This window comes from Tetranychus urticae, chromosome 1 (genome assembly GCF_039701765.1).
Source record: "Tetranychus urticae isolate SD_2017Ah chromosome 1, NJAU_TeUrti_SD_1.0, whole genome shotgun sequence".
NCBI lineage: Eukaryota > Metazoa > Arthropoda > Arachnida > Trombidiformes > Tetranychidae > Tetranychus > Tetranychus urticae.
Window position 1 is genome coordinate 5,885,660 of NC_142958.1, and position 25,583 is coordinate 5,911,242.

The 25,583-nt window shown below is 31.6% G+C and overlaps 5 protein-coding genes and 1 long non-coding RNA gene across 6 annotated transcripts; 3 read left to right on the plus strand and 3 right to left on the minus strand.

The window, feature by feature from the left end:
• Positions 1-497: 497 nt before the first annotated feature.
• Positions 498-1,841, minus strand: LOC107362828 (uncharacterized). Its single transcript, XM_015929964.3, has 4 exons — positions 1,729-1,841; positions 1,479-1,662; positions 1,228-1,384; positions 498-1,140 (listed from the first exon to the last, which is right to left on the minus strand). The coding sequence occupies exons 1-4, from the start codon at positions 1,741-1,743 to the stop codon at positions 753-755; spliced, it is 744 nt and encodes a 247-aa protein (XP_015785450.2). The 5' UTR covers positions 1,744-1,841; the 3' UTR covers positions 498-752.
• A 1,890-nt stretch (positions 1,842-3,731) lies between these two features.
• Positions 3,732-8,008, plus strand: LOC107362736 (PHD finger protein 14). The gene is made up of 9 exons (XM_015929858.3): positions 3,732-4,027; positions 4,128-4,274; positions 4,351-4,520; positions 4,599-5,282; positions 5,367-5,552; positions 5,758-5,864; positions 5,921-6,518; positions 6,592-6,745; positions 6,960-8,008. The coding sequence occupies exons 1-9, from the start codon at positions 3,948-3,950 to the stop codon at positions 7,414-7,416; spliced, it is 2,583 nt and encodes an 860-aa protein (XP_015785344.2). The 5' UTR covers positions 3,732-3,947; the 3' UTR covers positions 7,417-8,008.
• A 356-nt stretch (positions 8,009-8,364) lies between these two features.
• On the minus strand, positions 8,365-16,049 carry LOC107362649 (uncharacterized). Its single transcript, XM_015929752.2, has 5 exons — positions 15,630-16,049; positions 13,598-13,775; positions 11,955-12,063; positions 9,198-9,302; positions 8,365-9,127 (listed from the first exon to the last, which is right to left on the minus strand). The coding sequence occupies exons 1-5, from the start codon at positions 15,823-15,825 to the stop codon at positions 8,642-8,644; spliced, it is 1,074 nt and encodes a 357-aa protein (XP_015785238.2). The 5' UTR covers positions 15,826-16,049; the 3' UTR covers positions 8,365-8,641.
• On the plus strand, positions 9,711-11,457 carry LOC107362652 (pentraxin fusion protein-like). The gene is made up of 7 exons (XM_015929754.3): positions 9,711-9,844; positions 9,916-10,055; positions 10,116-10,209; positions 10,343-10,364; positions 10,449-10,682; positions 10,760-10,908; positions 10,980-11,457. Exons 1-7 carry the CDS (start codon positions 9,791-9,793, stop codon positions 11,205-11,207), a joined length of 921 nt encoding a protein of 306 aa, XP_015785240.2. The 5' UTR covers positions 9,711-9,790; the 3' UTR covers positions 11,208-11,457.
• On the plus strand, positions 13,983-16,995 carry LOC149094436 (uncharacterized). The gene is made up of 4 exons (XR_016198169.1): positions 13,983-14,533; positions 15,583-16,225; positions 16,367-16,500; positions 16,605-16,995. It is a non-coding gene; the product is annotated as an uncharacterized LOC149094436 (long non-coding RNA).
• A 1,093-nt stretch (positions 16,996-18,088) lies between these two features.
• On the minus strand, positions 18,089-19,455 carry LOC107362651 (retinol dehydrogenase 14). Its single transcript, XM_015929753.3, has one exon. The coding sequence runs from the start codon at positions 19,274-19,276 to the stop codon at positions 18,296-18,298; it is 981 nt and encodes a 326-aa protein (XP_015785239.2). The 5' UTR covers positions 19,277-19,455; the 3' UTR covers positions 18,089-18,295.
• Between the last annotated feature and the right edge of the window lie 6,128 nt (positions 19,456-25,583).

Consider the following 25,583-nt stretch of genomic DNA (forward strand, 5'->3'; position numbering starts at 1 on the left):
TGATCATAGTTGATGAAGATACGAACAAATTCAAATCTAAATTCTACACCAAACTCATGAGATATTCAGTTTAGCTCAACAATAAAAAAAACAGTTGATTTCATTGTTGTCCTTCATCGACTAATATTACGTCCTAATTGAAAAGCCAATCCCTTGTTCTTAATCCTCTTTTTCATTCTCATCTTGATTATCAGAGTTATGTCATCTTAAAATCAAGGAAAAGTCTTTTAGCTGATAATACAGATAATTGCATGATACAAATTGTAGTAAACAAAATGAAAGGTAAATCAAATCAAAGCTGACTTGCTGATCGATCTGAACAATCAAACTTCAACAAATAAAGTACATTACAATGTGTAATGATGTGAATTTTAATTAATTGAAAAGTACTTGATGCACAAAAAATATCAACTTATAACATAAATTTTTGGTACCTCCCGAAGACCATGAAACATAAATAGTCCAAAATGATTAGTGATGATTGTATCCATGAATAATTGTGTTAGAATATCTATCCAAGTATGGAGTTAGTTTTATTTGAATAAAACATATTAATCAAATTATTTAACTGAAAATAATATGATATTACAGTATTTCAGTGGAAGGATGAGATTATTGAATATATGCATTTTGATTTCGATAACTAACGAAATGACTATACAATTTAAAATAAAAAATCAAGGTAAAAATCAATGTAAAAAACGATGTAAAAAACAAGGTAAAAATGATGGAAGCCATTTGTAACAAGTCAATCAATCATCACTATCTATTTCTTGATTGATGCAACTTTCACCTTCACATGGATGAAGTTTGCGAATGTGATCTCTGAGCTTTGCCATACTATGTGTAGTACCCTTCGGGCAATATGTGCACTTCAAGAAGATTCCTGAGGTTTTCCTTATGTGATAATACACATCCTTCAATTTGCCTTCGTAAAAGTCGCCAGAGTTTTGACACTTTTCACAGTTGCATCTATAAAGACCAGTCTCTTTCATGAGTTTTGCTAATTTTTTGCATTGTTGAAAGTGCTCTTCTCCATGTAAAGTTACACCATTTTGAACCACTTTTATTCGATAGTAATGAGCAGACATAGGGTTTTTGGATCGTACTTCTATTGTCTTAAGTTTGCTCAAATCTTCACTGAAAAATGTTAAAAGAAATTAATTATCAGATTTACCAATTGAATGACAAAAATAAACATGAAAATGCTCAACACAGAATACTTACGTTTCAGTGCTTAGCTTTTTATCCAAATTTTCAATTTTATCCTCAATTTTCTCGCACTTTTTAAGCATAAGCAAAAGCAGTTGACCGAGACTGTCTTCTTTGTCATTGATCTTCGCCTTCTTTTTACCATCAGAAATTGATGAACTGAAACAAGAGTCTACCATTTGAATATTTAAATTAATATTAAATTAGAAGATTTATAATTTATCGAATTTAATTGTAGGATTCATTTTTAGAAAAAACATATTTACCTGACGTTTCGCTGAAACTTTTAGCAGCCATAATTCCGTTAGGAAGATTCGATATATCTTTTATAACTTTCTTTAAAGGTATTTCTGTGGGAATATCATCTTTACTATTAATCTCTTCAGCATCCCGACTATCCATTTGCTCCGAATCTGAATCAGGGTCTGTTTTTGCAAAATTTTTGTGAGACTGTTGACAAAAAACGGAACATTAAATAAAGACAAATCAAAGAGTTAATCTTTTCTTTAATCTTACCTGTGAAACCTCCATTGATTCGTAAAAAATCACGTTAAAGGAAATAATAAAAGCTGAAAATTAAAATCTAGGAAATCAAAGGATTAAACAGTAACTGTGAATTATCAATGTTACAAAAGGTGTGAAAATTAACTGACTTAAGATTTAAAAAAATTTTCAGAAATTCTATTTTTTAATGCGCCATCTAGCGAATGCATATTTTTAGTAATGAACTGGAAAAATTCAAAATATTTTTGAGACTTTATTAATTTTATTTGTTTATTTTATGTTCATCCAATTTCACCTCAACCCTGTCTTCATCGTCAATAGGCATATAGGCAAAGATAGTAAAAATCATCATCTCTTTTCCCCTCAATCTCAATGTTGATGATGAAGTAAATAGCTGAAGACGTAATCGAGGCGACTGAAAGACGCCAAAATGAATAGCCCGGAATCAATTTAAAAATAGTAACTTTACTCTTGAAAATTAGTCTTTTGAAGGAAAGAAAATTTTTCTCATCATCATTGGTACTGATCTTTCTCCAACTCATTACCTTATCCTTTCTTTCTTCAATCATCATCGCCATGGCAAGAAAACCTTTTGCGCAAAATACTTTTCCTAAACAACGAAATGATTCCTAATGAAAATACATCGAATTATTAGCCATTGATAAACGTTCAATCTGCTGATTGAATTATGAATTACACTTTAAATGCTGAATCTCCCAACTTAAGAAGACATTTTTGTTGCCATGTTAGCTTTCATATTTTACTCGCATAGTTATTTGTGAATCCCATGAATGTATGAACTATGCACATTGCACTTTATTCAATAAATAATCAGTTGAATATTTCGAGTCTATCTTACGGAAATCACCTTGACTATAAGCATTTCATTATTAGTTGATGCGTATCAATTCTTATCGATCAAACACTATACACTATTCATCAAGCAGCTTTTTATCATTTTCATTCGTCCATTGTTAAAAAGGTATCAAATTATATCAATTGCTTTCAATTTTCTAAGTATCTCAGTTTTCTAAGTAAATATTGAACACTCGACTAATTTGCAATGAAATTTGTAAAGCTTCAAATTCAGTATTGACCTAAAAATTTATGAATAACCAGGTATAATGCCAGGTTACCTAGCATTTGCTAAACTGGCCAGGTTTATTATAGTGATTACCGCAGCGCCTCAAAACTATTTTCACATATGATTCAAATGTTACTAAATCACATTTTATTATTAATCCAATAGCAAAATATAAATTTCTTCAGCCTATTAATCACAAACTATTATATAAATGATAGAGCTAATGTTATGTTCAACATAATAAAATGAAAAGTGGATAAAATTAACCCTTTCAAAGAGAAGCCCGTGAAATAGCTTATTTGCACTATTTTACGAGCAACTCAATCTCATGAATTTGATTCACATCTGAAAATCAAAGATGGACAATAAGCTAAATGTGCACCAAATTTTTCTGGTTTTATTATGATAATTATGTCCAATAATTAAGAAGTATTGGCCACAGAAATCAAATCAAACATGCTGATTGAATGGAAAAAAAAATTATTAATCAGTTAACCTCGCCTTTTGAGGGACAGTTGAAAAATTTCTTTCATTCTTTGGAGAATTATTTCGATTATTAATAAATTATATTTTTTCTGTTTATTAGCATTACTTTTTATGCAATCGTAATCATTCGCATTAAGCTTGAATTAATCCAAATGAATTTGTTGATTTAAGTTATTTTAAGTGTTTTCAATGAGATTAGCTTTGATATGTTTTCATCGAAAGAAACTTAAACTGTGGTAACGATTGATTATTTTAATTCAATGACAAAGTTTCATATCGATCTGTAGATCAGTTTTTGAAATTTAGATCAATTTTAATTGAAATTGGAGTTAAATTGTTTGTAAAATTGAAAAATCTTTTAAAATCTACGTTCTAATATGAATCGCCTGTGGCGCAATCTATCGCTATCATTATGAACTTTTTGGTCTTACTTTCAGCAAGTTAACATCCAGAACTCAACTCTCTGCAAATCGCTAAATTGTTGATGTCCTTTAAATTTAATAAATTCTATTTATTTTTTAATATTTGAACAAACTTTTCTTATTAATAGTGTTAACTTTAATTAGAGGTGTCGATCTGAGGTTGTTTACCGACGGAGTAAACTCTTGTAAATTTTTCTTATCTAGTGTGTTGTTTTTACTATTCTTATCCTAAAACCAAAATGGCGCATTCCAGCCTGAATCTTCTAGTAAGTGATCTTCTAGCTGAATCGTCTTCAGATGATGAAGAATACGTTCCGAAGTAAGTTATCTTTTTATATGTCTCTTCAATTTGTTTGACATCTAACTTAACTTGAATTTGCTTTGATATTAATCAATAAAATAATCTTTTATTTCAACAGATCTAAAGATATCGCTGCCGCTGAAAAGGATGATATCGACGACGACGACGAGGATGACGATGAAGACGATGATGATGAAGATCCAGACGCCGAAGATGATGAAGATGACGAAAATAAAGGACATAGAGCTATAAAAGAAGAAAATAAGTTAGTTAATTAATCAACGCAATTACTCTTGCATCAGTATTAATTTGGTTTCTTTATTTTTCTGTTCACTCTTTAGGTCTACTGAAAAATCTGGATTAACAGCTGATCTTATTCATTCCAATACTGATTATTTGAAAAGCTCAGGTGATTTTTCACCTATTAAATTTGAACTGCCAATTAGAGTGACTAAATTATTAGTTTGCTCAGTATGTTTAGGAGATGTATCTCATGAAGTTGATGAAATAGGTAAATATTATTGTTGCCATTCATTAATGTTTTCATTTCCTAATTTGAGTGTTTATCTTTTTCCGTTTTCTTGCCTAGTTGAATGTGATTCTTGTGGTATTACTGTCCATGAAGCATGTTATGGTGTTACAAATGACACAGATAATGACGCAGATTCAGTTAATTCCAATGCAAGTTCAGCTTCAACCGAGCCTTGGTTTTGTGATGCCTGCCTTGCAAATGTAACCAATCCAAACTGTGATCTATGTCCTAACGTTGGGGGCATATTTAAACAAACTGACGTCAAAAGATGGGTTCACCTTGTCTGTGCTCTCTATATTCCAGGAGTTGCCTTCAATGATACTAGTCATTTAAGCGGTGTAACTTTATTCGAGTTATCTCATGACCGGTGGAGTGCTCGAACATGTATACTATGTGAGGATGAGCGTCTCTCTAGAACTGGTGTTTGTATTTCCTGTGATGCAGGAATGTGTAAATCATATTTTCATGTTAGCTGTGCTCAATCCCATGGACTTCTTTCAGAAGCTCAAACGGCGGATGAAACAGAATTAGTGGATCCTTTTTATGCTCATTGTAAAGTACATGCTAGTGACAAGGCAGTTGTTAAATCTAAAAGAAGGAATTGGTTAGCCCTCCAGTCTAAAATGAAAATAAAACGCCAACAACTACAAGAAAATTCTCTTAATGAACGCATTGCTCGTAAACTTCAAAGGGCTAGGATTAAATGGTTAAAAATTGAGGAAATGAAACAACCACCATGGGGTAAGTGTGAGCTTGATAGATACATGACAAATTCAATTAAATTGTACAAAAACTTACTCTATTTATCGATTATTTTCTCTTTAGTTCCCAATCAAAAGATCCCGCGACTGTTAACAACAAGTCCTTCTGCAGTTAAAAAACTCATCAGAAAAGCTGAGCTTCTCGGGATGAGTCCTCAAACGCAATATATTGCTGCTCAAGATGTAGATATTAGAAAAAAGTGGCATTTACCTCCAGCTTTCTCCGTTGAATATGTATCTTATTATTTAGGTAATTATCTAAAAATACAGGATTACCCATACAGCTTATTTTTATATGGCTTGGATGGAGATCTTGTGTGAAATCGAATGAGACTTCTACAGCTCTAAATTGTCTTTTTCACGTGTTAGCCAATTAAAAACTTTGCCAAGTTATGAGTAATCTGACGGTGAAATTACATTTTTCACATTTTATTTGACATTATTTTATTCATCAGATCGTGATAATCGAATAACTAATATGCAAAAACGAATTGAAGAGCTTAAAAATCAATGTCGCCAATTGAAAGGAGTTGAAAATACAACCAGACAAAGATATGAAGAAGTAAGCACATTTCAAACGTCAGAATATGTCAAATTAATTTCTTTTTGATCTTCTAGCTAATTAATGTTATTGGCGAGTGCAAAACCAAAAATACCGAATTAAAAGAAACAGGCCGAAATATATGGACTCTTCTAGCTAATCTGTCAAGAGAAACTATATCCATTCCTAAGTTATTTCAAAATGACGCAGAAAAACGAGATGAAGAGTCAAAAGCCGGTGATGCCGTTGGTGAATCTGCTACTTCGGCGCCAAACATTTTGGTCAAATGTGGAATCTGTAACCGAAGTCATGATTTTCAAAGATTGGCTCTTTGTGACTCCTGTAAACTTCATTATCATCTTTACTGTCTTGACCCACCTCTCAAGAGGATGCCTAAAAAGACGCGTTTTGGTGGTTGGCAGTGTTCTGATTGTACAGAGAAAGAAGAAGAAGAAACTACTTCTCCTAACAAAAGTGATGGAGAACAAAGTCCTGAAAGTTCTATCGATACTCCTAATAAACGTAGAAGACTTAGAGAGAACGTTAAAGGGCCAAACAAGTTTGTACCTGATGCCGAAACTACTCCAACTGCTGCTATACCGAAAAAGAAAAAACGAGGTCGAAAAAGGAAAAGAATTAAGGGTGTCAGAAGAAATAAAATCAAGATTAAAAAAGGTAATTTTAGTTTGAATTTAATTTCTCATACAATTACTAATCAGCGACATTTTTTGGTTGTTTTAAATTACAGAAGACGATGAAGAAAATTCTGCAAACAGACGAGGTATAGTAAGTATGGGTCCTAATAATAGTCTACTGGTAACTCTTGAGCCTGTTAAGCCTGTCAAACTTGAAGAAGAATGCTGTAAATGTAAACAAATTTCAAAGACCAAGTTTCTTGTTCAGTAAGTATTATTAACAGTTTATTTTCTATTTCTTTTGATAAATTCTGTAAAATTGATCTACTTTCTATTGAATTAAGAAAGTTTCGTTTCTTTGTCCAGTTTTCTTAGGCACGAAGTTTATAACATGTAAACCTTCACCATTCTGAAAGTTCCTTAACTTTTTGCGAATTCAAATCTTAAATATTTTTTTTTCTTTTTGCCTTTTCTTCTGTAGGTGTGACCAATGTTTCCTATTCTACCACTTTGCTTGTTGTAATCCCCCTTTGAGGAAAAATCCGAAAAAGAAAGGTTATCAATGGTTTTGTGAAGAATGTGATGACAGCGATGAAAGTGATGAAGAAGACGATGATGATGGAAAGGACGAAACAGGGGAAGGAGAAGAGGAGGAAGATGCAGGTGAAGGCGAAGATAGCTTCCAAGTTAACGAAAAATTAGTTTTTGATTTTAAAAGAAAGAAAAATTATAATGATGACTCGTTAAAACAAAAGGACACCAAAAATAATAATCGACATAATCATCATCGTCCTCATCCACAACATTCACATCAGAACCATCCATATCATCAACATCAGAGCCAACAGCATTCAGAAATGATTATCTACCATGAAAACATGATAAAGCCTAAGGAAAATGGAAGAGTATCCATTCACTACAAAGAGAATGGAGATTAATTTGATAATCTCACTATTAATACTAAAAGTTGTTAACATTCGTATCTCAATAGGACTGATAGAAAAAAATGGAACAGTAAATTAAGCTGTTTATTTATCAATATCTTCATCAGAACATCTTCAGAATATCTTTATATTTACATTGCTACGAGTAATTATCATGAAGTAACGAGTTTCCCCTATTAATTTGTATTTTTTCACCTGGAAACGTGTAAAAAGCGTAAATATAATTTGATATGCCACAAATCTTTCTCAAATCAAGAAGCCAGACAAAAGTTTTCAAGAATCCCAAGAAAAAGGAATACAATCAAGAATCGTCAATTTTTCTAACTCTTTTTCTCATTATCTGCTTTGCCCTTTATTAAAAAGCATCAGGTGAATCATTTCACTTGCCACAAAATTAAGAAAATTCAAGCCTATCAATTGGGCTGAAAACCCTAACTCATTTTTGATGTTGTTTTTTGTCCCTCCAATCAAATATTTGGCTTGGGTTTTTTGTGTCACAAAAGTCATTAAAAAATCATAGAATCAAAGCTGTGATATTGTCATCAATTGATATAACAACAACAATTAAAGTAATACAATTCATTCATTTGCATGGTTTTGAAAAATTCGTGATTCAAGTATCTAATTAAAATCAACAAACAATTGCTAATTATTTCTCATTATGAATCATCGGAAGTAACTCTGTGAGATTTAATAACAAAGATAATTTCTTAATCTAATCATTGAATTACCCAAGTTGCTTTTCTCTATGCAACAATTTCATTTATTATAAATCGCCGCAAATTTTACTTTACTTTTAGTTTACTTTTCCCAAGTATAATAGTTATCGCTAAATCCCTGATTCATTCTCATGATAGAATGTGAATAACTCAAATATTGTTTAAATGTTTGACTTGTTCTCATAAAATTATCCTAATTTATTAATTTTAAGATGTCACTTGATTAAGTTATTAAGATTCTGTATTTAATACCATTTATTGATACAAAACCATAGGCAGTTAAACACAATAGGGTTCACTCATTAATTGTCGAAGCAACATTAAACAAATGTTGATTTGGTTGAGGACAAAAATAGCGTTATTTACATGGCAATCATTTGGTAAAACCAAAAGTAGATTTAGAAAGCAAGTGTACATGAGATGTGATGATATGGTTAAATGAAAATGAGGATCCATTGGCAATTGTGATGAAGATGATTGGAAAAAATAAGCAACTATTATTAAACAGGTAAACCAGGTTCATCAGTTTGACAAGGTTCATATTTAACAGTCTTGATATCACTTGGAAGCTTCTCATCTGTTGGAGGTTTCGTGTATTCAGCACTGGGCTGTATGTGACCCGTTTTGGTACGATAATACCAAATAATTAAGAAAAGGGCAATCAAACAAACCAATAGAACTGTAAATGAAATAATGAGGATAAATGCCAATGAAGTATCTATCTTTGCTTCTGGTGGTGCTTCAAAATCATCATCTTCAGCTGCAGCAATGAAACTATTTGTTCCCCAAGTTTGTGCCATTGATATATTATGGATTTCTGGTTTAACTGTGTTTTTAATTACTATTTTATCATCGACTTTAGGTTGGCTTTCAAGTATCTCAGAATATTTAATAGTGACCAGATCCATTGTAAAATTTTCATGTGTTGTAGGCTTTTCATTTGGATTACGATGTGCTTGTATTTCTCTGACCATTTTCATGATAAACTGAGGATGAAACAAGAAAAATAACATGATTATTGTCAATAAACATGTAATTAGTGAATTTGTCACTCACCTCAGATCGTTTTTCAGGGCGAACCAAAAACCTATGTGGCTTCAAATGTAACAATTCTGAGCCTTCCAGTAATTTTTGAGTGTAATTACCTAATGCAATGGCTCCCTGTAAGAGATACAATTTATGATTGTTAATAAATAATTAAAAAGTTGATCAAATGTATCAAATGTAATTTTAAAAGGTTAGGCGTTGTTGATAAAAATTTCAAGTTAACATTCAAGACCAGTAAAGAAGCTTGTCAGGTTCAGCTTGATCTCTAGATAGTTTGCAAATTAATAAATTGTCTAAAAAGATGAGTTATAATGACAGATAATTAAATTATGAACAGACAAATTGAAGGTAAAATAAAATCATGGCTAATAGGAGAGAAAAGGTATGAAATGATTAATATTTCATAATTAGCTTTATTGAACTCATTCAGGCAAAGTAAACATGACTTTTCAATTAGCTAATTGGTCAGTTTATTCAATTATGAACCATTCTTGTTTTTAGATTTATTTGTTTGGTTTGATTCTAGAAAATAAGAATTAGACGCAATTTTTTAGTCAAATGGTCACTTCTTTTGATGAACTTGTCTGGTTAAAGTGGACACAATGCAAAGTGTCAAAGCTATTGATAAAATGTTCAGCTTTTTCATTTATTTTCAGGTAAAATACTTGAAATTATTTTCAATTTTCTAAGCTTGAAATATTAATTCAATTTTTATATTAAAATTTAGCTAATAGTGCCAATAGTTATTGGAACGATTTCGGTAAATTATGTTCATCAATTAAATGACTTCATTGGATCGTATGAGCGAGGATCTGTACTTAATTGTGCCACTGAATGTGCACAAATTCCTGATTGCACTTGTGTCCGGTAAGTGATTTAATAGCCAATAGATTATTGTAATAACTAAATTTGGTTGTCCAATTAAAGTCTATCCATAAATGGTAGTGATGTTTGTGAACCTTTATTGACTGAAATGGACGCCAATGGTCTTAATCACACTGATTTTGTTTACTTTGCAATGGTAAGTCTAACAATTAATGATTATCAAACGGAAATTGTTTTATGAATAAACAATCTCTCAATGAAGCTAATCAATTAGTTGATTAAAATCCAACTATCAACCTTCCTCTTTTTATGCGTTTTCACGATACAAGATTCTACCCAATTTCACTCAAGGTAATTTTACTTATTATCATGTTAATGATTTTCGGTGAAAAGATTCCCAGCAATTAATGTATTGTTAATGACTGTTTCATTCAGAAAATTTGGCTTTAAAAAAACCAGCAACTCAAAGCTCAGTTTTTGAAGTAAACGGCATTTCATATACAGCTGATAGAGCTGTGGATGGAAGTCAAAACATTGAGACATTCAAGCTACCTTATTTATCGCAAACCAAAGATGGCAATGAAGCTGATTCATTCCCGTGGTGGCAAGTTGACCTCAAACGGGAATACATTGTATCGATGGTCAAGATATTGAATCGAAAGAATCCAGGTAAAGTAAAAAATGAAGAGTTACAAATGTCTATTGAAATGAAACTAATTAGAGAAATGAATTTTGTATGGAAACAGCCGATCGTTTACATGATTTTGAGGTTCGAGTTGGACATAAATCAATCACTACAGACTATAATAATGTTCAATTCAATTCAAATGGACTTTGTGGAGGCCATAAAGGAGCTGGCATTGAGTCTGGTCAAATGGTTACAATTAAATGTGAAGTAATTTCAAAATTTCTTAAATACATTTTCCTTAACCTAATCGTTTCCTTTTTTCATTGGCTATTTCTCAGCCTTGCCCTTTGGCTGGAAGATTTGTTACAATTCAAATTGTCAAGAATTGTGATGATTGTCGTGAGAAGGATAAAAATATACTCAATCTGGCTGAGGTTGAAGTTTATGGCTCACCACTGTTGGTCAATGAAAAGAAGGAGGAAAAAGATTCCAAAGGTAAAGGTAAAGGTCAAAAGAAGGCAAGTTCAGCTGAAGATGATGATTCAACTGATGGTAAGGATGATTGATAGTAACAACCATTAACTAATACTGTTAATTTTCAAGTAAAATGTTTGTCAATAAAAGTAATACTCAAAGTGTTATCAACCAGGTAATTTACTGCTGTTTCAAATCAGCATTAATCTAACAATTGCTAGACCTTACTAGCCTCTTGATCATATGTTAATTATACTGTCTATCGTCCCATCATTTTCCTATCCAATTGATTATCAATTTTGACCCTATTAATAGCTTAATTAAACTCAGTAGACTTACAATTTGATTGTAGCTAAATTTATTGACTTTTTTCGTGTTCCCTTCAATTTTGAAAGTAAGCTTGTACACGGCGGTTACATGGCTAATTGATTAATAAATCAAGTTTACCATGAAACCTTTGTCTAAGCCTAGAATCAACAGTTGAAGTATTTGTATAATTAATTTTGTTGCAACCAGAAAGAAACAAAACAGAAACACATTTAAATGATAAAGCTTTGGGGACTCTTTGAATCACTTTCATTTGCTAGAAATTTGGAGATCTAAACAATTGAAATTGTGTGAATTGTACTGGCTGGGATAGCAATTAGCTGTTAACAAATAATAACTAACTGTTAAGTAACTTGTAGTTGCAACAAATTCTCAAGTGGAACTCCTTTACATGGACTGACTTGAACAGTGACTTGGACACTAGCTTCATCTTTGGCTTGAACATAGACTTGACAACAATTTAATCATCATATTGACAACCAGGACTTGACTAAACCTGGTGATGCACTTACACCTTGAGTCGACATAACAATTAAAGCATCATTTTCACACGATCCGAATCCCCAAGATTTCCTCAAACTTTCGGCGAATTCCTCCCAAGCTTGAATAGAGTCTGATGAGCTGTAAGATAAAAGATAATTGTCATTAGTTGAAAGCGATTAAATGAAACATTTAGTGAATTTGGTGAGAACCGAAAGGCCAATTGATTAATTGTAAAGGCCAACATATACTTGCAATAATTTTCAACATCTTCAGTTTTGTAAAGACAAAGATCTGGGCTTCTATTCAAATGCTGTGTGTTTTTCATCTTTTCAATTGTTAACAACTTTCAATTCTTGATTCGTATCTTTATCCGGTTCTTTTGGTTATTTGTTTTATTGAACAAATTTTACCGTAAAAAACAATAACATCTCTTGACCTTTTTTGCATCTTTTTGGCTAAACTTGGCCCTCTCCTCAAGTGTCCTACAACCTTAGGTCATGATTGGTTGAGAATACGCTTTTTTAACAATAAAATTGCATGCTAATGATAATCTCTCTGTCATCATCATTGTGTTGTCTTTGTATTATGATATAATGCTACTCAGCTGGCTATTATCAATTTTTAATATTTAATGAGAACCACTCCTAATCACTTGATAAATTGTTTCCAACGTCATTATATTGATGAGTAACATCAGGTAAGTAAATAAATAACACCGGATAAGACAACAAGCCAACAAGTATTGATCAGGGAAAACTGTTTGCAGGGGAAAACGTCTCATCTCAACTGATTAAGGATAAGAAACAGCATTTGATCAAATTGGGTTTACTTGGTTTTAATAACAAACACCATTTGTATTTACTGATTGAGTTGATTTGAACAAGCAATCACTTTGAACCTTAATTTTTACTCCTCTCGATATTGCATTGAACAATATTGTAACATAATCAACATCTTAGACTCTTGTTTATCTATTAACTAATAGAAAGTTGCAATTGAAATTGTAATTAATCTCGTCATTAAGTGATGATTGAAAACTCAAAGCATCAGTAATAACAATTGCACCTTCAATTATGAAAAGCTGGGGTTGAGTTGTTAAAGGTATTGAAACTTAATAATTGAATTTTCAATCTTGAACTTTTCTAGTTTGCTAAATTGAGCTAATTTTGATAATTAATTGGGCAGCTTGGATCAATTTGATTGAAGACAAAGACGAGGATTTAGTCTTTCCATGCATTTCAAGTTTCACGTCAACGTTGACTTGTTGATTAGATGGGAATTGTTGCTGATTGATAATACTCTGATTTACACTATCAGACAAGCGGTATAAATAACTGACAATATAAATCAATCAACAAGAGTTTGGAATTAAGATTAAGATGATGTCAACTCCATGTTTAACCTATCATTTTTTCATTCTTTCATATTCTTGCTTGTTTTTCAATCAAACCATTAAAATGATTGGAATCAAGTATCTTATGAGAAGTATGTGTTATTAGGAATCTTCAAAGCAAGATTATATCAATTTCATCCAATAGAAGTAAAATAATCAACAAAATCATAGACTTCTGGTTGGTATTGAAGATGAAATTTTTTTGAATCAACAGTTGTCAAGAATAGCTTGGCCGGTCCACCAACATCACATAAATTGTCAAGGTATCAATGTAATTACCCATAATGTGGTTCCTCATCGTCATAATATACAGGCTCTGTTCTCTTATCGGGTGATATTGGAGCATCATTCATTAAAGCGATTCCAATTGGTATTCCATTTTTGGCTGTTAGACATCTTGAGCAAAGACAAGCATCTTGTCTTCCTTGTTTCCATAAATAACTTCCAATATCTCTAGCTGTTGAGTAAAATAGGAATCATTAGATTAATCAAATTACAACAAGAATTGCTGATGAAAATAAGTAAAACTACAAAAAATAATCAAAAACTGTTTCTAATCAACGTTGGCAAAAGCTTTAAACAGTTATTCAAAACGGCTGTTACTTGAGCAACCTGCTATTCACACATAACTTTCCCTTGAAATAACCAACATTTGCCGCGTGATTGTTGTTGACATGATGTGACTTTTTCGACCTTTGAACGGTAATGACTAACGTCGATAGTTTAAGGTTAAATAACTGAGTGACTTTAATAACCTTGACAATTAATTTCAGCAAATAATTAGTTTTTTATCAATCTGTAGTTTTTGTTTTTCATTGTCAACATTAAAAGATATTTTCTGGTTTGATGGTTCAATGGAAATCATTTATGTTTGTATTTCTACTGAATTTCAATCTCCCCAAACTCTGATTTTCAGTGAATTGAACCTTTAATCGCTCCTTCATTCTGCTCTTTTATCATGCCCACCATTGTCTCAGACGAATCTGTTTCCTTGATTATTTTGTCTTCTTTCAAATCCAAAGCCAAACCAGGTTAATCTTAATAACAATATCTCTATCAACAGGCAGATCAGTGTTTTATTGCTCTTCAATATCCACCACAAAATGAGGCGCCAGTTTTAATGATTATCATCATCAACATCATCATTCTGAACCAACATCGTCTCATAAAATGTTGTTTATCATTTTAATTGTTATCAGTTACATTGAGAAAAAGGTAAGTAAGGATAGAATTAATGTTTCTAATGTTTAACCATTTCTGCTTCTCTCATTTATTGAGTCTATCTTTTTATCTAAATTGTGAGTAATTTCATTCTGTACAACCGCTGATTGACACAATCAAAGTGTAATCATCAAGACATATTAATTAATCCATTGGTAAATGTAAATGTCTCACGAGTATTAATCTTTCAATTAACTTCAGGCCCAAGTAACTCAATATCAAGCCTCAAATGTAGCAACCAGTTCACTTTGCTTTGTCTGGACAAGTCAATGGGTTACAATCGGGTCAGACTTCAATTAATAAAGTGATAGAACCATTTTAGACATGAAGAGTCTAACCAACAATTTAACAATTTGCTAATATTTTCTGGTAAATTGTTACTTGTTATTTGGACAACTTTTAAGCTCAGATAGATAGCTTTATCGATAACCCAGATCAGTTCACTAATGCTCCGTATTTAACAGTATTGTTAAATGTTATACTTGGCTATTTGCTGTGTTAACTTGTTATATGATGACAAATGAAACAATTAGTTCCCAATTAATCCTAATTAAGTGTAAAATGTGATTACCGTGATGTTACAATTTTCAACTTGAATCAACCAATTGACAATTGAGTTAACGGCATTTTCACAACAAACCATTAGCTGATTCCTCAAGAATAAGTTATCAAATAATTAATGCATTCTCATGATCAAAAAATTATCTAATATTGACTTTTTTAATCACTTCAGTAAAGCCAGTGTAAGCCACTTATGAGTTACTTCTGAGAGGCTCAATTTAACCCAAAGACCGAAATTAATAACGCATTTGAATAGATATTAAATTGAGTTAACAGGCCTGAGAAATTTCCTAGCAATTGATCAATTGAAAGAGTTAATTTGTTGCTATCTGTATAAGACTTGATTAAAACTTTCCATTGAGATGGGAAAGATTCAATTTCATGTTTTAAGATAATCTTACCGAGGTAATCATGAAAAGGTTGTTTATTACAAACTTGATCCTTAACACTGTATTATCTTACAATCTTTTGTTTCATTTCAGATCAATTCCAAGTAAAAAAGTCTGGAAATGCAAAGTCGTTAACTAACCTTGGTCTCTGGGTAACATCTTGTCTGGATCACAAATGAATCCAGCAATGTGTGAACCACATCGCTTGGGTTCAGTCCATGGGTTTGGATAATTTTGGACATTCCATGCTTTTTTAACGGATTCTGGTTGAGCACTGGTTAGTTGAAATATACACACAAACAATAAGTAAACACTTAGTCTATCATTGAAAGTCATTTTTATTCCAATGGATCAAGAGAATTGGTTAAATGAAACAAATCACAATTTAAATGGTTAAATTAACGGATCACCAGGTTTAAGTTTCAATTGTTACAAGTGTTGCTTTTTCACCGAGAAGATGTTTTTCACCGTTTGTCTGGTTTCAAATGTAATTACATCAATATCCAATCACACTATTAATAACATGTAATTTACCCACCATTTAAACCAATAAGAGTCTCGACTTAATGTGAAATACAATGGAAAAGAGAGAAGAGATGAAAAAAGAGAGAAAACATTATCTTTCATCTTTTCATCTTCTCCTTCTTTCTCTCTTCTCTCTTTACCTGACTCCCATATATCTCTTAATACTTGAGTATTTCTTGCTGATGGTTATGATGATGATTAAGGTGATAAGGTACAGTTTGGTGCAATAAATTTCAGCGACATTTCATTTCAGGTTTCCTTGCTAAACCAGTGAAAGTTACTGAAAGTTACTTCAATTCATATTCTGATCTCGCTTGTAAACTCATTTGTTTCTCTCATCATTCATGTTCAGGATTTAAATGGTATAATGTGTTTACACTTAATCACTATCCTTTGGTCATTTGATCATTGATTGGTTACATTTAATCATTTAAGGTTAAACTGTTTCAACTCGAAAATTTATTTTGGTTTCCATTAAAACTTCAGGTTAGTCTTTTGGGTTACTTTTTTTAATGTTAATCTTTCAAACTCTTTTAGCGGATATTTGATTTCAATTGTAACCTTTTTTATGTTTCCCTTCTTTATTTTAGGTAATTAGTGATTTCACTTTGACTTTGCTACACTAAATCAATGTAAGCTGCATTTTATTGTGATATTAATCTGAAAGGAAACAATTTACCTGGTGAAGAAAAATGATGAAATGATATTTACACTGGAGAGGCGCCTTTATTACAATGTAAACATCAAGGTGGACCCTTAATTTTTTCTCATCCCCATCAAAGCAATTTATAATAACAGCTATAAACTACGCTATTATAATGCAGTTAAAGTGAATGACTTTTATTCCAGTTGGAGCAACTGTAATTTAATCATGGTAGAGTAATTGTCAACAAACTGCCATCTGATTGAAATCTTGTTATCAACTGAATCTCTACCTTAAAAATCTAAGCTATTTAAATAATCAGTGTATCCTTGCATTAATCCTGACAAGTCTTGATTATTTCAGAAACCAATTAACATCCATTGAAAAATTAGCCAAAGCTTCTTACAATTTGGTTTTCCATGCTAATTGGCTTCAACTATCCGTTATTCAACTTGTAATCCAACTCCAGTATTTAGCTGAATTTTTAGCAATTTATTTTACTAGAGAATGGCTTTTCAGCAGGTTGACAGTTACTCCATGTTGAATTGACTTGTACATTATTTGAGCAAACAGATGATACAAATCGTCTTGCATTTATTATCAGCTGTCTACGAGTTTTATGTCTACTAAATGAAGCTTGATACCAGATTATGATACTTTTAATCGTGTACAAACCATATGGTTCAAGTCAAATTGATTAATTTACTTTTATGTATTACTCGAACAGGGGTGAACAAAACTCTCATGGGTACTAGTAAAGGTTGCTATAAATTCAGTTGAACTGTAATTAGATGATATTTGGGTATTGAGGTTTGAAAAAGTCAGTGCTACAGATAACTGAAGAAGTCATTGGTATTATATCCCAATGTTAAGAGTTATACATCTCTTCAAATAATTTCATGAGATTTGGTGATAATACAAAACAATAGCAATAGATAATTCAATTTAATATCAAGTTTAAATTTATGAATTCATTATAACTTATAGTGATTATTTACCTGGACTTTGTTTCTTTAATCATTTTCAGTAGTAAAATGAATTATTAAAGCTTTAAGGGCTGGAATCGAATCAATCGTTTAAATATTAATAATTGAAAATGAATACTTGAATACTGTGAAAATTGACTAAAAATGTAATGTACTTAGAGAGTAATACAATAATTATCATAATATTGACAATTTTTCAATATTTTTCAGTGTAAAGATGGTTAATAACGTAAAATGACTAATCAATTTCCCTCAATTACTATCGATTCAATCTTGAATTTTATATTTTTTTATTCCGATGATATTGTACAATCTTATAAATGTTGGAAAAATATATTTCCTCTAAATATTTTTGCAACTTTCAACATTATTGTAACATAAAATTGTAGGAACTTCGGTCTTATAACTTGATGTTAAGATAAAAATAACTTTAAATGCGCACAAGGAAAAAACTTAACATTTATTGAAAAACAACTTTAACTTGATTAAAAAGTCAATCCTAGAGTCAAGACTAAAATAAAATTTCTGAAAATATGATTTGAGCATTCTTATTATGCTTGGATTGATCGCTTTAAGTAATTATTTGCGGATAATTTGAGAAAGACAGGTTTTGTACCATTGTGTTTAAAATTGCCATTGCTACAAGCAAATATCAATAGCCGCGTGATTCCAGAAGTTTCTCGGTGGTTTCCCATAATTTGGTTGCAAGGTTAAAATCTGATCCCAGAGCACTAGTTTTCACTGGTTTACAATACATGAAATGTGACCCGGTGACTGAATCGAGAGATTTTTCAACAGCAAGGTAAATTAAGGTTTGAGCACCTTCATCAGGAGTTTTGGAGATAATTGACTGAAAAGGCTTAGAAAGCATCGCCATTGTAGATCCAATTAGGTCTTGAGCTAAACTGGTATTTACAGGACCAGGGCAAAATGAGTTCACTGTAACACCTGAATCTTTCAACATGGAACTCAAATAAACTGCAGTCAAAATATTGGCTAACTTACTCTTAGCGTAGACATTACTAGAGCTATAACTTTTAATCGAATTTAAATCTTCTAAATCCAATTTGTGGAGTATCCTGTGTAAAGATGAACCAGTAAATATTATACGACTTGGGGAACTTGATTTTACCAGGGGAAGTAATAGTTTAGTGAACAGGAAAGGGCCGATGTGATCTACTTGTATAACTTGTTCAAAGCCGTCTTCTGTTTCCTTCCTTTCCGAACCTCCAGCCATTCCTGCATTGTTGATGAGGATGTCAAGTCTTTCAACTGATCCAAGTATTGTATTTGCACATTTTTTAACTGATTCCAATGAGTTTAGGTCAAGATGGATTGTTGTTACATCGGCTCCGGTTGATTCTCTGATTTGTTCAGCTAATTCATTGGCTTGGTCAAGATTCCGACATGCAAGAATAAGTTTAGCACCACGTTTAGCCAGTTCGATCGCAGTCGATTTACCAATTCCTTGAGTAGCACCAGTAATTAACACTGTTTTCCCGTCAATTGTACAATCAGATGGACACTTAATCTTTTTAAACGGGTTCATAGACCATAAACTAAACACGAAAAAGTCCCAAGCGTTCCATAGAAATGGCTTTAACCCTCCATTTTCGTTTTCAGTAACAGACATTTATGTTTCCTAATTAATTAATTAAACTTTTAAAATAAAACAATTGGTGAAGTGATAAATCGATCGTTACATCAGACTAAAAATTTTTCGTACTGCTCTTTGAATAAAGTCTAGTAATTTAAACGACTAGTAACATCAGCTGAATGAATTAGCAGTTTGTTAGAGAAGGCTGAGCTTAAATTTCGCAAAATGGCGCTAAATACGATTGTTATTACGTTTTATAATGAAAAACATTAACAAATATTAAATGGATGTTAATTAAGGAAATTAATGCTAATTTGTTAGTAAATTTTAAGTAACTATAAATATTAAAAGGTGCACGGAAAGGTCAGAGCAATGGTCGAATGGCTACTGAGTAATTATTTTAAACTTGACGGTTCAAAGTTGCAACTTTGTGAATTATTCATTTCTAGAAAATCTTTGACGATGGTTTTGCAATAAAAGTTCCCCTTTTTGATTCAATCAAATCTTATTTTAACCAAAAATCAAAATATTGTAAGGTGGGAAATTGGTGAGGATAAATGATGAGATGGTGACATTACTGTCAGACTTATGACGTTGGTTTAAGATGAGTCTTTAAAGGACTGAGGGACTGGGTGAGATAGTAAATTGAGTTAAATTGAAATGGAACTTTTATGTTGACGATAATTCTTCACATGTTTTATTTCAATACTTAATTTCAATACAAAGTTTAGTTCACCACAAGTTACAAGTTACTTAGTTACGACGAGCCAAGACCTCTATTGGGTCAGGACTGACTTCTCTTTCTCTCTTTTCTCTTTTTATACCGTTGCCTAGGTCTGACCTTTGTAGACCTGGCTTACGTGACCTCTTAGTTTCTTCTTATTTCTTCTCACATAAATTTAACTTCAATGCATAACGATTTGACAGATTTTATTATTTACTTCTTAACTTTTTAGTATTTCTTGATCCTAAGATCAGTTACCAGGCCTCATCAGACCGTCAGTTTCTTAGAATAATTAAATAAAAAGGGATTTTAGATTTAGACTGGCAATTCGTACTTTCAAATAATACTTGAAATTCCAGATCCTTACATCTTCCCCAACTTGTTAAAGCCGAAGCCTCTTTCGGCTGAATTATTTTTTTATCCATTCATGTTCATTTTCATAGCTTCTTTGTGTGAAATAAAATTTAGTTTCTTCGTTCATACACTACGTGAATTCATCAGCTTTGAATTTGATTCTTCTCGTTTTTTTGACATTATTCTTTACTCTTTTGCTTAGGCACAACTGGCATGACAATTTATTTATTTATTCATTTATTTCAGATTCAATTCATATGCTTATTTCCGTACTTTCACTTGCGTTATTTTACAGTTCACTAGTGAAATTTAGATTTTTAAATCCTGTTTGTTATTGAGTACAATGTGATTAAATAGACCTTATGCAATCTACAAGATTTCAGGCATGATTACAATACGAATTTTTTTTTTGTTTTTTTTTGCATTTTTGAGATTAAATTATAGAGTATAAAAGATTATATATGGTGTTAATAGATTATTAATTAATTATAATGTTGAATTATATCGTGTACTGTCAGACCAATATGTATCTTAAGTTACAAGCTAAAATTCATTCCTCTTGCGCATGTTCAGTTTACTCTTGTCAGTCCTGCGAAAAGTGAGGCCTGAGCTCATCGTTTCACATTTGTTTTGAGGACAATTATAATTTTTATACATTACTTGTTCGCAATTAACTTGATTATTATCAAATGGTTGATTAGTATTATCAAGGTTAGAAAAATCTAGCGATATAATTCATTATTATCATAATATACATGGTTAACATAATTGAATTCAGATTTATTAATCATGAATCTACCAGACTTAACCGTTTCCTTTTTGCTGGCTTGGTCATTAATGTTCATGTTATTCCAGTCCAAGTGGATCTTATCAATGTAGTTTATATCCTCTGGTAAACATTGGGCTTGATAATTTGAAACTTGGTCTGACGGGAGTTGGTGCTTAGGGTGCGATTGGATGGGTTGTGTGTTGAACGAAGTATGGTTTGGTTGGGTACTGGAAGAAGTTCTTGGGTAAACTTGGTTTGATCTGTTTGGAGTTTTATTGTCAGACCTACGGTAAGTCTGATTGAGACAGTTGTCAGACCTATGAGAAGGCTGAATAGTATAGTTGTCAGACCTATGATAAGTTTGATTGTGATAGTTGTCAGACCTATGGTAACTTGGACCATTAGCATTGTCAGACCTACCATGAAAATGATTGTCAGACCTATCATAAGGTGGGTTATAGTTATAGTCAGACCTATCATGAGGATGACAATTAGAATAATCATGGGACTCATTAGTATAGGAATTCTGATATACTTTCAGTTGATTGTACTCGCTATTTTGTTGCTCGGTGTATAATTCATAAATTATTTCTTTCAATTCATAAAATTCATTGTCAGAATTAGAAGGGTTTCCTTTCTTCAGATTTTTCGCATGTTCGCGGAATTCAGCAACAGTCTTAGGCTTTGCAGCATAAAGAGCCGATTTCAAATTTTGTTTAACACCCTTAAAAAGGTATTTCAATATTTCTTTTTCTTCCATTTTTTCATTAAATTTTATGCAAATATCTTTAACATCAATCTTTTTCTTCATTAGACCAATTATAAAAACTGGCGAATTCAGCAAAATTATCTATGAATTTTAATACTTGGACTGAGATTTGACCATCGAAATGAACTAGTTTTGGGGGTTTTAGAATTGGAACTGTAGTACGCAAGGCCATTATTTCTTCAGGCATAAGAATGTCAAGTTGTTCAAGGGGATAATCTGAAATTGTATTTATGCTATCTAATGAATTAGAGGAATTCACCATTGACTTATTCAGAAATAGAATCAATAAAAAAAGGATATAGCAATTCAATATTAAATAAATGAAAAACTGTCGTATAAAGGGAAACGGTTAGTCAGACCAAAGTTTTACCTTTGATTGTTGAACTTGTTGAGTTTGCGTAGTGAAATGGATACGAATGTGATGGCGATAAATGTGGTTGCTCACCAGAATTTGTTGGTTAATTGTTTTGTTGAATAATTTAATAATGGTATAAAACAAGTAGTCCGATGTGAATAATAATCAATTGTTCACTTTTTTGGCACACCAAACATTAAAGTTGATAAAATTTACTGAGTCTGATAGCCAGAGATGATGAAGTAGATAAGGTTAAGCATAATTTAGTGTCAGACTATGTCAGTCCTAACAAGGCAAAATAAGTTCGCTCAGTAGTTGAAAAATAAATGTAGTTAGCACATGATCACAAATAGTGTTAACACGAGTTCTGAGTAGATTGAGGTCTAAAAAGACCTCTCGGTGGAACCTCCATAATTGTAAGGTGGGAAATTGGTGAGGATAAATGATGAGATGGTGACATTACTGTCAGACTTATGACGTTGGTTTAAGATGAGTCTTTAAAGGACTGAGGGACTGGGTGAGATAGTAAATTGAGTTAAATTGAAATGGAACTTTTATGTTGACGATAATTCTTCACATGTTTTATTTCAATACTTAATTTCAATACAAAGTTTAGTTCACCACAAGTTACAAGTTACTTAGTTACGACGAGCCAAGACCTCTATTGGGTCAGGACTGACTTCTCTTTCTCTCTTTTCTCTTTTTATACCGTTGCCTAGGTCTGACCTTTGTAGACCTGGCAAACGTGACCTCTTAGTTTCTTCTTATTTCTTCTCACATAAATTTAACTTCAATGCATAACGATTTGACAGATTTTATTATTTACTTCTTAACTTTTTAGTATTTCTTGATCCTAAGATCAGTTACCAGGCCTCATCAGACCGTCAGTTTCTTAGAATAATTAAATAAAAAGGGATTTTAGATTTAGACTGGCAATTCGTACTTTCAAATAATACTTAAAATTCCAGATCCTTACAATATATTAATAATAAGAAGAAGGAAAGAGAACAAAATTTCGTTTTGGATTTATTGGAGCGATCCATTGATGGTTACCCTCGCATAGTCAAATTAACTTGATATGAATAAAAACACTTTCAAATTACTCTCGAGGTCTTTTTTGATCAGGGAAAAAGGTTTGGACAATTTCTAAATAGTTTTGATTAAGTTGTGCGCATAACAAAAATTTTTGACGAAGAAATTTTTTGAGTTCAGAATTGAAAATTTTTACAGATTTTTCGACTTTGCGCGAGAAATAAAGACTTTAGACTGTATCTACAGAATTCAGCCCCCTTATGCATCCAATCTGAGGTCCAGATGCAGCTAAAAGTGTTATTTCAAGTCCAAAATTTCGAAAAATCTGCAAAAATTGTGATTTCTGAGCTCAAAAAATTTCTCCGTCAAAAATTTTTGTTTTTGCGCACAACTTAATCAAAACTAATCAGAAATTGTCCAAACCTTTTCCCCTGATCAAACAAGACCTGGAGAGTAATTTGAAAGTGTTTTTATCCATCTCAAGTTAAATTAACTATGCGAGGGTAACCATCAATGGATCGCTCTAATAGATTCTTAACTCAAAAAGTAAAAAAGTGAACAATTCTGGAGACCCTCCTTTCTGTAAGAAAATATTGTCACTACGCTTGATTTATCATGAAATTTATCGTCAGTTGATGAAGTATTCAATCTATCATTTTAGTCATAGCTACAGACGACATTTAGTTTTAAACATTAGAACCAGTGTTATGTGTTCAAGTAATACAAGTTAAATAGACTTTTTCATTATAAATTGGATTGAAATATATTCTTTAATTATTCGTATTCATTTATTTTTATTCAATTCAATAGTCGATGTTTCAAATATGGGTTACAACAAATTGATACAGTTGAATCTTGCGTTGCTTTACTTTTAAATAATTGTTAAGTCAGTTTTTTCGGAAAATGGTTAGTATGGACAGAGCAATAGTCAATGATATTGTCGCTATTGAAGTAACGAAACCAGGTGTTATGAGAACGATCTTCAAAAGGATTAAACCAACATCGTTTCTTCCAATTCGAATGAGAAAATATCGAATCTGAAATCGAGCAAAAAGCAAATGAAGCAATAGTGCAATATAAAATTGTTTATTCTTACCTCATTGATGATCTCCAAGGAATGAGCTTTGTATGAAAGCGAATAAACTCGATTGAATGGGTTATTTGCCAAACGATTTATGTTAGCCACATACAAAGTAACAAATATTAATGTTAGAGTTTCACGGACGATAAAGATGAGATGAAGGTGATAATAGTTATTGATCAGTTCTGCTAAATGCAACTCATATGAAACTAAGCAGGCTAGAAGGTAAGCAGATAATACCATAAACAACAATGATTCGAGTTTTCTCGTTTTTTTAACAGCGATATCATATAATTGTCGAACTTTCTGTAGCTCTTCAAACCTCAATAAGCCATCAGTCTCTATCAGGGATTCAATTTGATCCGATACCATTTTGAAACAGATTTGAACATGTAGACAAGATTCAACAATTAACTGGATGAGGACAAAACGATTCAGATAGATAATTGTTCTGTAAACATTCATGAATACTGTTAATGCAAGTTGATCGTATGGTTGTGATTCATAGCTTTTTAAAATATTAATGATGCCGCAAATTAGATAGAGTATGAAGATGAACGAACAATATATGTTAGTAATTATGCGATTCCATGCAATGAATTTACGAATGTGATCATTTTTGGCGTAATTTCCAATTTCGTTATTGAAATAGTCGACGAATTTAGTATATGATTTGTGCTTGAAGATCAAATAGAGACACATTATGACATACAAAATGTTATTGAAGCTGAACCATGATGAGAATAAGTTCATGTCTATTCTAAAACTCTCTGATACACTCTGAAATCCAATAGTATCGAAATAAGTCACAATGAATGATAACTGAATAAGTGATAGTTTAGTTTTATTGAATGTTTGAAGTGCCTTCGGTAAAAGTCCGCTTGGTCGATGGTAATCATCAGATTGATTATCAAGATTGATTTGAGACATTTTAATTAGCTTGATTATTATTGATATTTATTTAAAGCTTAAAGTTAAAATACAAATTAACTTCACAAATTCAAATTCAATAATGCGAAATCTTTCTAAACTCAGAAAGTAATGACATCAATTTTATTGTGTTGTGATAGTTTTGATCAATAAATAAAATGCGTTGTTGTGATTGAATATCGGCTTTTATATTAAACTTAATCGTTCAAAGTTGCCTAATTTGTGAATCAATCATTTCTATCTATTTAAAATTATCTTTGACAATTGCAATAAAGTTTAATTTTGATTCAATTAAACCTCATTTTAACAAAAACTCCTGCTGATTGGGC